The sequence below is a fragment of the Ochotona princeps genome, chromosome 9 (genome assembly GCF_030435755.1).
Source record: "Ochotona princeps isolate mOchPri1 chromosome 9, mOchPri1.hap1, whole genome shotgun sequence".
NCBI lineage: Eukaryota > Metazoa > Chordata > Mammalia > Lagomorpha > Ochotonidae > Ochotona > Ochotona princeps.
Genome location: NC_080840.1, coordinates 7,690,305 through 7,708,001, shown reverse-complemented (window position 1 = coordinate 7,708,001; position 17,697 = coordinate 7,690,305). Strand labels below are relative to the sequence as shown.

Below are 17,697 nucleotides of genomic sequence, written 5' to 3'. Positions count from 1 at the left end.
GTCTGCCCAAGCCACCAGCCTTCAGATCTAGTCACTAAGATGTCTCCCTTGGCTCTCACCCCAGCTCAGATCACATCCTTCCCACACTCCCTCCCCAAACCCAGCACACAATGCTGCTTCCCAACTTGTCTGTCACTCTCACAGCAGTAGTGTTTTTCTCATTCCAACCTTGGAGTTACATAACTAACAGCTGTCTCACTGTTGCCTTAAGCCAGCACCTCAAGGATTCTTTTCCAGTAGTAAGGCTCAGCATTCCTTGAGCATGAGTAGGGAGGCCCCGAGCTGGCTGCTTTTGCCCCCGGTAACTCAATGCTACTCTCCTGATAAAAAACATAGGATGGCTTGTTACAGGACAAATTGTAACCTTGATTGTACACTTCTTTATCAACTCCTTTTACCTGGTTAACTTTCATACTCTTGAATAAATTCAGTTGTCTCCCAGCATCTTCAGGGGTTGAGTGGAGGCGCCCCAAGGATACCCAAATCCACAGATGTTCCAGTCCCCTACATGAAAAGGAAGTGTGTAACCTACATACTTCCTCCCACATATTTGTTTAAATGATCTATATATTACTTATAACAAGTAATTCAATCCAGATACTATGTAAATAGTCATACTGTACTGACAAGAAAAAAAAGTCTGTTTATGTTTGGTAGAGGCATTTTTTTGTGTGAATTAAAAAAGAATATTAATTTTAAAGGCAAAAAAAAAAAAGAAGCTCCTAAAAAATAAATAAAAAAAATTTAAAAAAAATTTAAAGGCAAAGTTGCAAGGAGAGGGAGGAATATTCCATTGGTTGGTTCGCTCTCCAAATGGCGTGAATGAAGCCTGGAATCGCACCTGGGTCTCCCATTTGGGGATCGGGGCCCACATACCTGGGCCATGCTCCTCTGCTTTCCCAGGCACATTAGCAGGGAGCTGGATGGGAAGTGGAGCAGCACAAACTGGAACTGACAGTCACACGGCTTATAAGGTAGGCCAGTGTGGCAGGCCACAGCTTAGTGTTTTACGCTAGGCCACAGGGCCCGAGCACTTCCAATGCTCCCTTGAATCTGCTGGGTGGAAATGCGTGTTCCAGTAGCCACACCCGAGCCACTGTGGTGCAGCCTCCTCCCCTGGGCCAGGCAAAGGTATGTGACTGTGAATACAACATGGTTTCTGCCACTTGTCTGAGAACAACGTAGTCCAGGGGAAAAATACAAGCAGTTATGAAAGTTTTCATTAGAATTCCACAGGGCAAATACTAAAGAGAATCAAAACATTGTGAACGTTCAGGGGAGAAAATTGGGAGCAGGAGAGACTTTATAGAAGCTTCGGCAATGCAGTATTGCATTGAAGCTAGGTCAGTGTAACGCAGAACCCAGGAATCTGTATTTCGAGAAACAGCCTGCCAGCTCTTGGGCCACTCAGCTGTGAGACGCATCCTTTCCTTCGTTCTTTTTAAACTCTCATTTTCCGTTTCACAATTCTGCAGATATAGGGTTTCCTCCCTCCCGTTGCCAACCGTGTTTTACACAGTCCTTCAGCTGTAGAGACAGGTCCTTTCAGTCAGATGCGGCGCCGTCCGCCCCGTCACGGCCACCGCCGCCAAGCACTTCCCTACAGGACTTCACAGCCTCTGCCTTTAAGACCTTCGCACTCACACTCACCGAAGGATTAAGGAAAGAGAGGCTGCAAAGCTACAGGAACCCAGCCGACGAGAGCGCCTCACGCCACGCCGCCTCAGGCGCCCGCGGCACTGCAGGCGTGCCCGGGGCTGGGGGCGGAGCCGGACGGCAGCGGCGTGCTGGCGTCACGGGCGTAGACACGCCCAGCGCGTCGTCCGTCTCGGAGCGGGGCCGTGGCGGGCGCCCGGTCGCTGGCTGGGCTGCGGGAGCCGCGGCTTCCCCATCGGTTCGCTCCCTTCCTGCCCTTTCTCGCCCTTCTGCTCGTCGGCGCCTCCGCGCCCAGCGCTGGCCGTCATGGTGCCGTCTGCGCGGCCCCGCTGAGACTCAGAGCGGGGGCGGCGAGCGAGGCTTGGGGTCACCATGCCTACCCGTGAGTGGCCGCCGAGGGCAGGGCCGGGCTGGACTGGACTGGGCTGGGCCGAGCCGGGCAGGGGTCGTTGGGAGGAGGCCGCTGGGCCGCTGGGCGCTCCCTCGCTGGGTCGTCCGGCCCAGGGCGGCGGGGAGAGCCGGAACGTGATTGAGCGACCCAGGAAGTGCCGGCCAGTCACTTTGTTAGTTTCGTTTTGGGTCATCCTGCCCCAATGTGGCCTGAACCCGATCGCTAAGGAAACTGCTCGGAGACCCCCGGGACTTGAAGGTTCAAGCTCTGTGCCCAGCCTGTCACACCTCGCACTAATACGAGGCTGTGCCTGGTCACCTCAGGTGCCTGGTGGGGGGCCGAGGTGCAGAGCCGGGTCCTCCCTGGCCGCCCCCAGGTCCCGCAGCGGCCCCGACCCACCCTCACCGGCTGTGGTTTGGGGAACTTGTTAGGCACAGGTACCCCAAAGTGTGACTCTCCTGCCACCTGCTTCACCTTCATCCCCGGGTGGCTGATTAAAGATGCCAGTTGAGGTGCCCTCATTGAATGGGAATATCAAGCGTGGGCACCCGAGTAATAACGTCTTGTTGTAACCCACGAAAACCGTAGTTTTAAAAATCGCGAGGTTTGTGGAAGGCATCAACAAAGTGAAGTGCCACAGTGCCGCTAGGGGCAAATGACTCAGTTAATGGCCAGGTGACCTTCATCCCGGCAGCCCGCAGGGCTGTGCAGACCCCCGGGGTTGAAGGAAGCCTGATGGGGCTTGCTAGGAGCTGCTGCTTCAGGTAGAACTGCGCTGAGTAGCTGAGTACGGGCTTGGGCGACGTGCTGCGGAGATGCGGGAGTGACCCTGTTTTGATTTTCTTAGACATAGGAAACAAAGTTGAGAGATTTTCCAGGTCAGCCTCAGAGTGAATGCCTGGTCTAGTGGGTGAACAAAGAGGCGTGATTGTCTGACGTTGAAAGATTCAGTCGTGCTGTGGCAAGTTTGGAAGTAACCTTGGTGTCACTTTGCCTGTCTTGTTTGTGAGCAAGTGGGGTGATTGCTCTGCCTTCCTCACAGGCATCTCGTGGCCCTCACTCGTCTTTATTCCACAGATCCAGCAGACACGTCCGCAGTTGTTTCTGCTTCATTCCTTTAAGCTCAGGAGTGTCATCCTGTCATCACTGCTTTCAGTTTATTTCTAGATCGGCGCTCTTGTGTTCAGTAAATGGCCTTGTGCTCAGTTTTCTGAGGATGTGGAAGGGGGGATTAAACACCTGTTCTAGAAAGTAGAGGATTTAGTGGTAAAATGCCAGCCAGCACCCTGTGAAACTAAACCCCAGGGTAGGGGTGAAGACCCTTTTTTTCTGCCAAGGTCACTTTGGATATTTATAACATCACTCAGGGGCCATAGAAAATTAACAACTTAAAAATTAACTTGCTGTAAAATTATTGAATCTTCACTCCTGCTTTTGGTTGCCTTGGCAGGACCAGACCAAATGGTTTCACGGGCCTGAGGGCTGGATGACACCATCCTTTTTCTAATCTAGCTTCATTGAGTGAATATAGAAAACTTGCTCGATTTACTGTGCAAAATGAGTTTAGGGAACATTAGGGCCAGTGCTGTGGCTCAGGTTAAGCTGCTGGCCATAGCTCTGGGATCCCGTACACATGCCAGTTCAAGTCCCGCCTGCTCCATTTCTGTCCCACTTGCCCGTTCATGCACCTGGGAAAGCAGTGGAGGATGGCCCAAGTCGCCAATTAGGGAGACCTGGAAGGAACTCTTGGCTCTTGTCCCAGTCCTGGCGGTCGTGGCCATGTGTGGAGTGAACCTGTGGATAGAAGGTTCCGCCTTTCAAATAAATAAGTAAAACTTTTTTTTTTAAATGCAGATTTCATTCCTTGACTGGGAGGCAAGTGAGATGTTGCTTACCACTGTGAATAGTTCTGGTACATTTTCTTTTTAAGAGTTAGTTTTTTTTTTTTTTCCTTTAATTTGAAAGCCGGAGGGAGAGATACAAACAGAAATTCCCCTATGGCTCACTTCCTCGGATCCCACAGCAGCCAGGGTTGGGTCATGCCAAAGGCAGGAGTTGAGAACTCAGCCCTGGTGGCCTGCCCTGGACTGTAGGAACCCAGGCCCTTGAGCTTTCCCCTGCTGTCTCCAGCGAGTACAGCGGCAGGAAGCTGGAACTGGAGTAGGATGGGAGCCTTAGGGTCTTCAGGGTGTGATTTAGACAGCCCAAGCTGTGCCTTACCAAATGCCTGCCCTTGTCACACTGTGTTTTCTGTGACGGTCAGTGTGCTGGTGGTAGGGGACCCCTGGGGAGGGATACCTGTGGTTAACTTCGCTTCCTTTGCTTTGGTGATTAGATAGTGTGTGGGCAGTGGGCCTTCTTAGAATATTCACTCAGTCACAGCCTAGGTCGAGCAGTGAATTTCCAGCATGTTAAACACAAGCAGAGACAGAAGTTTCACTTTGTTTAGAAATGTTTTTAGGAAGAAAAATCTTGTTCAGATAAGCTAGTGTTTATTTTGTCTTGCTGAATTCATTGGTAAAAGCTTGAAAGGCTCACTTAGCGCAGCCAACTAATTCTTAAGATTTAGCTAAACAGATGTCCTGATTGTGTAAAAAATCACAAGATTGGAAATGATCTCTGATGTCTGTGACTGTAGGATTCTGAAAGCAGTCCTTGTCATAAGTCAGGGCCCATCCTTCATGGGCCACACAGCATTATCAACATAAACATTTAGCTTACTTTTGATTTGTTGAATTTCAAATGCCTCCTTGAGCAGAGCAAATGATTTTGCAGACATTGGATCACTGATGGGCTGGCCACTTGCCACCCATGCATTGAATCATACAATCATGCTACTGTTGGTGTTTCTGTGTTTATTAGAAATGTTGGCAGTTAGTCCCTCAGACCAGTTGATAGGTAGAAACCACAGCAGGTGTTGGTTAGCGCCTGGGTAGTTTTGGAGATCCACAGTCTGAGCACATGGCTAGCAGGTGTGATGCCGACGCAGGAACGCTCCTGTGATCTGTCCCTGTGGTTTGAAGGAGTCACTGGACCGTAAAGATCGTTTCAAAGCCGCAGACCTACTATTTCACTCATCATGTTTCTACAGGCATTTATTTCATTCTATATCTGCAGAACCATTGAGGGCAGCGGGGCTTTGACATCAAAGGTTTTTCAACTCTGAATAAGTGTTTAAATTGGAAGGAATATTTGGGCTTCTTCACCCCATCACTGTTTTGCATATGAGGAGACGGAGTGTTGGTGACTTTTGTACCTGACACATGGAGTAGAAGCAGAACTCAAACAGATCTGGCCTCTGGTCTATAACCATGAACAGTGAACACACCTAACTTTTTTCTCTAGCATTGAGTTGGTAGTAGTTAAGCTATTTTTTCCCCTCTTGATTTTTGTTAGGACACATATAAGCTTGACAAAAATTTGAGAGATTTTCTATGAACTTACGAAAAAGTAGCACTTGCCGTGGCGTCCATCTGGGAGGAGAGCTCTGGATTTTACAGGTGTCCTAAGTAGATGCCTGGTTATGTACATATACACAGACTAAACTGGTGAAGCACTCCTACAGATGTGCCTTTCATAGTTCTGAGAACCTGCCTCAGAACAGATCCAGCAAAATGTGCCCTTTTAAAGAAAAAAGTGTTATTTATTTAAAAGGGAGAGTGACAGAAAAATCTTCATCTGCCAGTTCACGCTGCAGATGCCCTGGTGAAGGCAGGAGGCCCGGCTGCATCCGGGAATTGCATGTGGGTGACCTGGGCCGTCCTCCACTGCTTCCCCAGGATCATTACCACGGGGCTGGATCCAAAGTGGGACAGCTGGGACTCCAGCCAGCATTCCTATTTGGGGTGCTAGTATCCCACATGGCAGGTGAGCCTACTGTACACAATACCGGCCCCTAGTGTGCCTTTTATATATCTGAAAGTTATGTATTGACCAGAGGAAAACAAAGCCCTCAACTGCTATTTGTGATTAAAACTAAGCTTTCAGGAATAATGTGTGATTACTGTTTTCTTTCCTCATTTAGCTGTTGGCATTGATATCTGCATCGGTCTATTAGAATGTTTTTGCTTGGATGAAAATAATTGTAAATTATTTTTCAATTTATTCCTTTCAAAGAAAAACAGAATGAATTGTGCCATTAAAGGTGGGTGTTGATTCAAATATTTGTTTTTAGGTACAAACTTGACCCCCACTCAATCATGTGGACTGTCTTTTTGGGCCTTTTGTGTTCAGTTCTTTTTGTTCTCCTGTTTATTCTCACCCTCTTCTCTCCCCCCCTTCTTTTTTCTCTCTCCTCTCATCCACAGCATTTGCGTCCACAGTTGCAGCTGGAGGGGTTTGTTTGTTTGCTTGTTTTTTGTTCTCGGTGATCTTTGACTTGGCACTGCTTTGTTGCTGCCAACGTCTCAGTTTTCAGTTTGTCCCACTTATGGGACCTGGGGCTGCAGTAAAGATTGTATAGGTGACTGGAGATCAGGAAGAAGAGGAGGTGGAATTTGAAGGGCTTTATATGCCATGCACAGAAGCAATTAATTTGATTAAAGCTGTTTAAACCATCACAGGTACAGTGACTATGATATAGCGGTTTCCTGTTTCTGATTACTTTAAACATATTTATTTATAAGGTAGAGTTAGAAAGAGATGAATCTTCTGCCTGCTGTTTAACTGCCAGATGGCCACCACGGCTGGGGCTGGGCAAGCTGAAGCCAGGAGCCAGGAACTTTAACCGGATCTCCCATGCAGCTAGCAGGGACCCAAGGACTTGGAGCATTTTCCGTTCCTTTCTTAGGTGGATCAGCAGCAAGTAGGATAACAACTGGGACTTGAACTGGAGCCCATATGGGATCCATGTGTCCTGTGTAGCAGTTTAACCCTTTTAACCACAGTGCTGATCCCCTATAAAGACTCCTGGTTGGCTTTTGATAATCACAATTGAGTACTGCTTCCACAGTATACCACTTAATATTTGACATGAATTATCTTTCAGAGAGACTTCATAGAAGTAACAGATAGTAGGGGGTAGAAGTGGGCTTGGCACTAGGCATAGCTGATGTCCAATTTCCAATTCATTCTCTCTCCGTTTTTTTTTTTTTTTTTTTTTTTTTAACTGCATTGCTCTGAGCCAGGCAACAGTTGAATCACATCCTATCAGTTTGTTTCAGTATTGTTGCTTTGGGTTAGCACTGTGACTGGTTGCATAACAGGTACTTCATAAATGAAGAAATGAATGATTGACTCCTGTTGGAGTCAGAGAAGCTGTACTCATAAATCTCAATTCTTTTTTCATTTAAACAATGTGATAAAAGTTCTACAGCTTATACTTAGGTTCTTAGCAGACCTGCCTGAAGCATTTTTGAGATACAAAATAATAATAATACAAGTTATGGCCTTCCAGTCATGATCTGAATCAGTTTCTTAACCTTTGAATTGTTGATTTTTTGAGCAGATATGTTTTGTTTAGGAGGCAAACCTGGGGACTGTTCAGTGTGTAGTGACATGTTTTGCGGTCACCTTGGCCCCTAGTCACCAAAAGCCAATAATGACCCACATTGATCTGCTTCCAGAGTTATGAGAACCAATATGGTGCTCAGGTGTCCACCTGAGCACAAGATTGTACCTGGCTGAGAATCCCAGGTCTAAATGCTTAAGTGTTGTGTGTTGGCTGCCTTAACCCTGACCTGGGATTGACCCTATCACATTCCTTGTGAGAACCTGGGTGAGCAGGTATCCATCTGAGGATTTCTGGACAGTTCTAAGCCTGTCCCTGAAGTATACTGTCTGAGTAGCTAGCCAGATGGGAGAAGGAAGCCCGGGTTTATTTTGGGAAGTCTGTCTAGACTCCCGTTTTGGATGGTGTGGAATAGATGCCTTAAAACAAAACCATCAGCAGGCTATCTTTCTCTGCTTTTCCAGGGCCCTGGTTTTCAGTGTAACAGCTTTGTCCCTGCCCCACCTACACATCGTTATAAAAGGAAATAAAATCCTGTATGTTCTGGGAGGCAGAGGCCCTTTTTAATTCTTAGGATGAAATCATGTGTTACCCATTCCATGACTCTGTCATTTACATTGGCTGTCAATTTACATTCTGTAGTATTGGGATGGCTAGCAGTGTGGCTGGCACGTTGTCCTTTCACATTTGTTTACCACTGTGCACCTGCAGACACTGGGGTGTGTGATTTCTTCTTTTAAGAAGAAGTCATTTTCATTGTTCCTCTGCACCACTTAGCATTTCTTTAGGAACCTTGATTCCATCTGAAGCTCTGTATTTGTCAGGAGCTGTTTTGGCCAGAGAGGCCCCTCTGTAGGAAGTGAGTCCCCACCCCCACCCCCCACCCCCACCGTGGTGGCCTTGCGAAGGATTTTGTTGCTACCTCTGAAGGAAATGGAGCCCCAGGGATTCTCGATAGAAAGAAAATCCCTAAGGCCCTGAACTGTTTGGTGGAAGAAAGGGTGAATTGAAGGATAAATTGTCAGGTGTTTGTGTAGGTTACAGAGTTTTAAAATTTTTGATAAGTAGACCTTGTTGAAACTTGGGGGAAATCTTGATGATTCTTTTCCAGAGAAGTGCAAATTTTAAAAGAAATGTTAGCATTTAATTTCAAAGTGCTTATAGGCACACTGAAAAGTATCCCTAGGAAAAACAAGTCGGACCATGGTTGGACCATGCACGCCATCCCAAGTACTTTTTTCTGTATTTTTAGTTTTTCGCCTTTTGAAAGTGTAAACTGTATTGGAAAGGTGGAGAAAGTACTTCCGTCAGCCGTTTCAGCCCAAGAAGCCTTCACCTGCACCCCTGCTCTCCAGGTCCAGCGCCAGAATGCAGCTGAGGGCTGCTGGGTAGGTGAGCTGCGGGAACCCAATCCCTGGAGCCATCCCTTCTGTTGCTGGAGCCTGAGCCAGGGTCCTGAGCTGGCTGCTGACCCCTGACCCCCTGTGTGTGCAACCCTGGGGAATCTGAGCTGCCAGGCTGGCCACCCACCCAGGGGCCCTCCTCTGTTACATGCTCTTCCTTGGCTTTGCTCCCTTCACCTTCCCTGTTAGCATACCAGGGTCTTTGTAATTATTATGGGGAGTATTTAGTAAGGATTTTCTAAAACCTGTGAAGAGACTCAATTTAGAATTGTAGGATTACCAGATAAAGAACTTTAGAGAGATGAAATAGAATTTTAAAACCTGAATAAATAAAAGCATTTTATTCTTGTCATCAAGGACAGTGTCAAAACACAGCAGCTCAAGTATGCCATTCAGCTGGATATTTACAGAATAGGAGTCGCAGGAGTACTGGGTGAATATGGTCACATTTTAGCTCTGTGGATGACAGAGGGGTACTGGAGGAGGAGCATTATGAAAATCATGATTAACGGTTTGAACATGGATTCAAAATTTATATCAACTAGAAAAAATAGTGCATATAGCATTTATACAGATACAGTAGCAAAACACTAGTCCTCCCTACATGATTGCCTGGTAGTGCTTATAATAAAAATCGGAGTGCAAAGAGTGAGGAGGCATCCTTGAATTTCAAGGATAAGTAACTGCAGTTGAAAGCAGAAGTAGCTTTTGCTGTGTCAGATTACCAAATGCTTTGTAACAGTAACATACAAAGGTAGTGAGATAGGTTAAAAAGGCAGGAGTCTAGCATGAACGCAGCTAAGCCTTTGCTGCAGCACCGTCCTCCCATATTGGCTTCTCCACTTCTGATCCAGCTCCTGCCTTGGCGAGTCCTGGGGCATTGGCACTTACCTGGGACGCCGATTCAGATCAGCCCAGCCCCACTCTGACCCTCTGGGGAGTGTACCGGTGAATAGAAGATGTCTGTATGTCTCTCCCCTTCTCTCTCAGTAATTCTGCCTTGCAAATAAAAATAAATCTTCCAAAAGAGGGGAAAAAATGGAGGGCAAAAGTTTGAGGCCCTCTCTGTGGTATGGACCTTGCCTCGTTGGGATCCTGGGTGCTGCTCTTTCCATCTAGCTCCTGCTAATGCACTGATGACAGCTCCCAGTGCGAGGCCCCGCATCCACCTGGGAGACCCCAGGAAGTCCGTCTTCTTGCTTCCGTATGGCCCAGTGGGGCCCGACTCTGGTTGAACCAGCATATGGTAGACTGCTCTCTCAATTTCTCCTTCTCTCCCTAACTCTGCCTTTCAAACAAATACATCTTTTACAGGAAAAAAAAAGTTTAAATTGTAAAGTACATTTTGAAAGTTACTTGTCTTTGTGTTTTCTACTGCCCTGATAGTGTTTATGCCCACAACCCAGGAATTTCACTTTGGGGAATCTGTTCTTCAGAAAGTGATCAAAACCAGGCTACTCTTAGATTGCTTTTCTTTTCTCTCTTTTTTCTCTTCTGTTTTCAGTTTTTTTTTTAAGATTTATTTTATTTAAAGTGCAGAATTACGGAGAGGAGAGTCAAGTCTTCCGTCCCTTAGTTCTCTCCCAAAACGGCTACAGTGGCCAGAGCTGAGCCAATCCTAGGCCATGGATCGATTCTGGGTCTCCCAAGTGGCTGCAGGGCTCCAAGCCTATGAACCATCCTCCACTGCTTTCTCAGGCCACAAATGAGGAGCTGGAGCAGAAGTGGAGCAGCTGGGACAAGAATTAGTGCCCTTGTAAGATGTTGCTGTGCCCCAGTGCTGGCCCCAGTGCATCAGATTGTACTGTTTATACAATAGTCAGAGCCCTGAAACATCCAGTAATGGAGAAGTGATGCAGACTAATCATAGAACAGTCTGATGGTAAAATACCCTGTGGCCATTAAAAAGGTTGGGTAAGATGCTAGGGACTATGATAGTTTTGTTTGTATCTTATTAGCATTAGTACGCAACAAATTAGGATAGTACATCTTTAGCATACTTTTTTTTAAATCTGAAGTGAAATATTAAAATGTTAAAATATTTAATTGATTCTTCCTGTGCTCTTTAGAAGATGATTGAGTTACTGGCCAGATGGAGTTGGCTGTTTGCTTATGCTGGCCTAGGGAAGCAGTGCCTTTGTTCTCTGAGTACTGTCATGTGCTAGAAAATGCAAAAGTCAGTGAATGCGTAATAGTTGGTAGGTTATACTGTTCCTGAATAGAGAGTAAAGTAATTTACTGGGACTGGCGTATTGGCGTAACAGAGTAGTCCTGCAAGCTCAGCATTCCATATAGGCACTGGTTTGTGCCCAGCAGCTCCACTCCAGTGTAGCTCCCGGCTTGTGGCCTAGGAAAGCAGCTGATGATGACCCAAAGCCTTGGGCCCTGCACACACAGGAGGCCTAGAGGAGGCTCCTGGCTTCAAATCGGCTCAGCTCTGGCTCTTGCAGCTGTTTGGGGAGGGATCCAGCACTTGGAATGTCTTTCTCTCTCCTCCTCTCTGAGAATCTGCCTTTCCAATAAAAATAAATAAACCTAAAAATAATATTTTTTCTTATCAGCTATATATTTTTAAAGGAGGAATAATTTTTGACTTATTAACTATAGTGATTCAGGCATGGAAACATGAAAAGCTCAAGTGACTCATTAGGTAGGGGTTCATATTGTTAGGCATTTGTGGGCGTTTTTTTTTTTTTAATTTTCTTAGATTTTAGAGTGAAGAGAGTTCTAGGAATGTTGGCAACCACTCCTATGATTAATATGTCAAACCTGTCAAAATTCTCTCAGTTTATGAAACCAGCTAGCTCTTGTGTGTTCTTAAGCAAACGGAAGCTCATACTAATGTTCTGATCTCCATGTTGTAATATTTTTCCTCGTATGTATTTGCTGCTACGTAACTTAGGGCTGTAGCATGTAGTATGATTCTAAGTTTCATTGCTGAAATAATAGCTACTCAGGTTCTTTTTTTAAAAACAGATTTTATTTGTTTATTTGAAAGTTGGCGCCGCCTGACTTCTTTCTTACTCTTTTATTTCAGAAACTCACTTGAAAACATTATTTTAGCTGTTTGATCCAATAATGGAAAAATACCTAAGAGATATTTAGACAGTGTACACTTTGTGTTATTGTGCTTGAGCAGTAAAATGCTTTTTGAACGCCAGCATATCAGGCCAGGACAGCTGCTTCTCACATGAACATCCAGCGTCTCGGCCACTGGTTGCAGGACATCCCCGGGGGAGGCACTCAGGGCCAGTGCCTGACCGCTCGGGGCCCGAGGCTGACTGCCTTGGTTTCTCCCTTTCTCTTAGCTGGCCTGTACTATGTACATTGCAGAGGTCCAAGTTCTTCTTCAGTCAGTTCACTGCCCAGAGTAGAAGCCGGCTTTCTACTCCATGCTGCCTTTCCCAGGATTCCTAGTTCTAAGTGTGATTTTCAAGGATGGGGCACTTTTGGGGGGCCGCCCCAAGGCAGCCAGCTTCATGAAATGGAACAATTTCAGGCCAAGGAAATGGGGACAGTTGTATTTATAGTACTCTACAAATGACCCTGCCTGGCACAGGATCTTGACTGCTGTTCCTGCAGATCCCATGTGCTTGGCCTTTTGAGCCAGCATTTTCAACAGGTCCTTGTTGGACACATAGTAGGGGGTGCCCAAGTAACTTAGCAGGTGGGCCCCCTCCCTAAACCTGTGGGATTCTGCACTTGATTTCAATGGGGGAAATAATGTTACTTTTAAAAAGTTTCTATTTATAGTCTTAGACATTCTGTCCTCTACTAAGAACATGTTTAAAAAAAAAATAGGAACCGTGTGGCAATACCGAGATCTGTTTAGCTAAGGTTTTCTTACTGTTTGGCTGTAGTGGCAGGATCCAGGATTTTACAGTCTCACTGTGTACTCAGCTCAGTCCCAGGCACTGTCAGTGTGGTTTTGGAGTTAGACATTTTGCTTCCAACTTTTCTTTTCCTGTTGGATTTATCTTACGAACTCCTCTATTTGGCAGATATTTCTGTGCTTACATTTGCAACACATGCATAGTGGATAATGCAGAATTTAAAAAGTAGTCCCTAATATTAAAAAGTTTATCCCATTTATAGAGGAGTAAATAGGCAACTGTAATACAGAGAAGGAAATGATAGTTTTCATGAGAACAGGGGAGGTGTTTGAGGTGAGTGAGACAGGTGGAAATAGTTGACACTTTGAAATGAGACTTCAGCGCAGGGGAACATGAAGACTTGTACACCTCTCTGTGTGTGCATATATATAAATTTGAAACAATCCTGTTTAGCATGTGTTTGTTGAGTACTTCTGCACCAGTTACTGTGCTAAAAAACACTGAGGATACACTGGGATCTACATGGCAGACACAGGGATATCATCATGAATGTTATCCTTGCTCCCTTGAAGCTTAGTCTGACCAGGAGGAGATAATTAGATTACCCAGCCCTACAGAGAGCTTTACGGGGTCTATTCCTGTTTATTTTCCTGCTGGGTACATAGCTTTTGGTACAGGGCCTGGATCATGGTATACAATTGTATTTACGAAGGGAATTAAAGGAATATAATGGATGTTACTAAGAGAAGCAGCAGGTTGCTGTGGAGAACCCAGGAGGAAGGAGAGTAGTTAGATTTTTGTGTAGGTGTCTTAGCGCAGTGGGCTTTGGACTCGGTAAGGTGATGGGACGGAGCGCAGTGGACACGTCTCAGTACTGCTGAGCAAGCAGAGTTGATGGGGAGTTGAGGGAGAAGTGGAGGTGGGCTCAGGGTTTTGGTGAGTCTGTGCTTTCATTCAGTGGCATTTTGGAGAAGGAGCTTTGGGGAAATTAGAGTAGTTGGTAAGTCCGTTGTAAAATACAAGTGTGCGGTCCATTACAGACCTACAGATTGAGGATGCACTTGTGGGAATAGCTGTGGTCAAGTTCCTAGTGGTAACAACTCGGAGGCTGAGGTCACGTTCTCTAGAAGCAAGACCATGTAAGGACGGAGTCAGACAAAGAGCCCGAGGGAGCAGTGGAACATTGCTGTAAGTATTAGTAAAGACACAGTAAGACTCAGAGAGCAGTCTCTTTGTGGCATTATTTGGCTATCCCATTATTTGGCTATCCCATTATTTGGCTATCCCATTATTTGGCTATGGCAAGAAAAAGGGAACAACAACAAAAAACAATTATAGTCTTTTACATTTTGATCTGATCATAAGATCGAATGACATTTTTGAAGTAGTAGGAAAAATTTTTGTTTGAGGTTTGAGACTTAAAGATCATCATATCCTATCCCCCCCCTTTTTAAAATAAGGTTTACTTTTTTTGTTTTTCCCCTAATTGGAAAGGCTGATTTACAGAGGAAGGAGAGACAGAGGAAAAAAATCTTCCATCTGCTGGTTCACTCCCCAAGTGCCACAGCGGCGGGAGCTGATCCAAACCGAGGCCAGGAGCCCGTAGCTTCTTCCATGTCTCCCACGAGGGTGTAGGGTCCCAAAGCCTTGTGCCGTCCTCTCCTGCTTTCCCAGGCCACAAGCAGGGAGCTGGAAGGGAAGTGGAGCAGCTGGCAAACAAACCAGTGCTCGTGTGGGATCCTGGCGCATGCCTGGTGAGGATTTAGCCACTGAATGATTGCTCTGAGCCCCATATCTTACCCACTGTTTAAGCTAACCTGCACTACGTTCTTAACTGTCTTGTCCTTGCCTAACAGAATTTGTGCTTTTATAAATGGGAAAGAAAGTAAACTGTTAATTATGCAGTTCACAATAAAAGCCTCTACATACGTACTCAACATCATATAGAACTTAGCAATTTTTCATTTATTTGCTATTTTGTTTGAGTTTCAATTCAATGTGCATTTGTGATAAGGGCTAAATTATATGTTGGCATTAGGTACAGTGGGCAGCTGCTTTGAACCAGGGAACTGGCTCCTCAGAACATCTGTCATCAGCTTGCTCTCCGAGTTCCCCATAACATCCACCCCTTAACCCTGGCCTTACACCCCCATAAACGGCTAACGCCCTTTTTGTCTCCTTTCTGCGCATGCATGTCTGTGGGATTGTTTGAAATCACTCCACCACAGGCTCTTCTCTCTGCTGGGAATACCGCCGCTCTTCTCTAGAGCCTGTCCTGCTAGGGCACAGCAACGTGCTAGTTATACTGAGTGAACCGCCTTGTACGGTAACTCTGAGAACGGTAGAGAAGGTTGAGTGTCACTGAGACTTGACTGTGGTGCTTCTGACAGAATGTCTATTTTTTTTAACCATGATTAGTATTTTTATCTAAAATTCTACTGTAACTCAACTTCAATAAATACTTCAAGTATCTTTGTAGAGGTCAGTTGATTTTCTCTTCTTTTAATTTTCAAGCATAAGTTCATTTTTACAGTTGCAGTAATAAAAATATCAAAAATCTATATAGATTTTAAAGAATTACTGCTTTTTGCTTAGTACTAAAGAAAATTGGCTTTTTTGTTTTCCTAGCCTTAGTGCCTTAGTAGTAGTAATCTTTACCTTTGAACTTGAGGTAGTTTAGTGATTTAGTATTACATTGAAATATTGCAGTAACATCAGATTTTGATTTTTAACCATTCAAAAAAGTATTAGCTAGCAAAATATTCCATTGCCTTTTAAATTATGACTAACACAAACATCACCACTTTATGTAACAGTGACTGTAGTCTGTGATAAACTAAAATAAAATGTGAACATTTAAAGTCGTGTTATTAGGCTTTTGAATTTATGTTGCCAAAGTCTGGCATATGCAGTTGAATACAAAAATGTTGTAATTGGAAGCTTTGATAGAATTGATCAGACGTTGGATCTTGAGGATGTACTTTTGTTTATCCGAAAGCAGAATGGCAGAGAGGAGAGGTTTCTCGCACTAGGTCAGGCAGAGGCAGGAGGCAGGAACTCAGCTAAGCTCTGGGTGCTCCTGCCTGCGGCCTCCCAGGATCCGCATTGGCAGGGAGCTGGACTTGGGATGCGAGCTAGGGCTTGAACCCTGACAAGCAAGCAGCATCTTAGACCACTGTGCCTGCTAAAATAATTCACTTATTCTTTAAACTTTTATATTTTGTGAATCTTGTTAACCAAGTTTTAAAAAGAATGATTTATCTGTTTGAAAGGCAGAGCTACGAGAGTGAGGTGTTGAGGGAAACACAAAGAGTGATACCTTCCACCTGCTAGTTGACCTCCCAGGGATGGGTTAGACCAAAGCCAGGGCCCGAAACCACATCCAGATCTCTCACAGGTACTGGGGTCCAAGCTCTTGAAACATCTACTGCTCTCCCAGGCACGTGGTAGCTGCCGTGGAAACGAATCAGCCAAAACAGGAACTGGCATCCATGTGGGATGCCAGCATCTCAGGCCGTGTCTTAACCCTCTGCACCTCAATGCCAGCCCCTCCCTCATCAGATCTTCCAATTTGCTATTTCACATTTTGGATACATACATTACTGAAAAATTATTTTTAGTTACATAATTAGAGTGCTATCTGCTATTTTAGTTACTGATTAATCAAAAATTTGATCATTTCAGTTTAAATGAAAATCTTTAACATATGGAACAGATGCCATGGGTGTTGCGGGATCTATAAGAAGAGTCAGTACTGTTGGTATATTAAATGTATTTGTTCTAAAAATAATTTTGGATGTTAACAAATACTCCCACATATTTAACACATTTGTTACTGTATGACTAATGAGGAAATAAAAATCTGCAAAATGTAAGTTGTTTGGGAATTTAAAACTGTTATAAATTTGCCTGAAATAACTGATACCATGGTTGTGAAATATTCAGAAAACTTAAAAATAGTGCAAACCAGTTGAAGTAAATAAGATATTTCCTAATCAGATTCTGTGATAGACTTTTTTATGATCATGTAGTAATAACATTTTCATGTAATGACTTATTTTCTCAAGCTGTAATGCTTTAATCTACTTAAACACAAATTTGATTTGCCGATGTTTGTTGTACATGGCTAAAATGCTGCAGGAAACTACCTCTCATTGTGTTCTTAGACACATTCAGTGTAGCAGTAGGGATCTAATTTCTGACAGGAAAGTTGCAAGACATGTACAGAAAGAAATAGATTTTTTAAATCTCTATGTTCTAGTTCATCTTTCTTGACTTTAAGGTGAATGGAAAGATATGGTTTTTATGTTAAAAATTTTTATTACAAATGTGAGCTCCAATCTGTCTTGTCTTTCCTTCCCCCTAAATCTTGATTGAATTTGTACACATACTTTGGTAAATATTGGGAGACTTGGTAAAATTAAGCATTCTGAAATTTGGTAAAATTAACTTCTTGATTATAAAGAAGATATTTTATGTTTAAACTTACATATTGGACCCAGAACAGTGCTCAGTTGGCTAATCTTTCCCTTACAGGTGCCAGGATCACATATGGCTGCTGTTTCATGTCACTGCTGTTGTACTTTCCGCCCATCTCCCTGCGTATGGCCTGGGAAAGCAGTGAAGGACAGCCCAGGGCCCTGGGACTCTGCGCCCAGGCCAGAAACCTAGAGTAGACTCCTGGCTTCTGGCTTTGGATCAGCTCAGTTCCTACTGTTGTGGCCATTTGGGGAGTGAATCAGTCGATGGAAGATCTTTTTCTGTGTCTCTGCCTCTCTCTGTAAATCTACCTTTCCAGTACAATTAAATAAATCTTTAAAATTTTTAAATAATGTATTTTTGAGGTTTTTTTTTTAATGCATTTGAAAGAGAGAAGTAGGTAGAATGAGAGAGATCTTCTTTTGTTGGTTCCCTCCTCAACTGGCTAGAAAGGCTAGGATGGGCCGGGCTGCAGCCCGGAGACTG

The 17,697-nt window shown here is 44.6% G+C and overlaps 1 protein-coding gene across 2 annotated transcripts in view; it reads left to right on the top strand.

Moving 5' to 3' along the window:
• Window positions 1-1,814: 1,814 nt before the first annotated feature.
• Window positions 1,815-17,697, top strand: part of EFR3A (EFR3 homolog A) — a 92,467-nt gene continuing 76,584 nt past the window's right edge. For both annotated transcript variants that reach the window (XM_058668476.1, XM_058668478.1), the window contains exon 1: window positions 1,815-2,038. In XM_058668476.1, coding sequence (XP_058524459.1) covers window positions 2,029-2,038 — 10 coding nt within the window. In that variant the 5' untranslated portion in view covers window positions 1,815-2,028. The remainder of the gene's footprint in view (window positions 2,039-17,697) is intronic.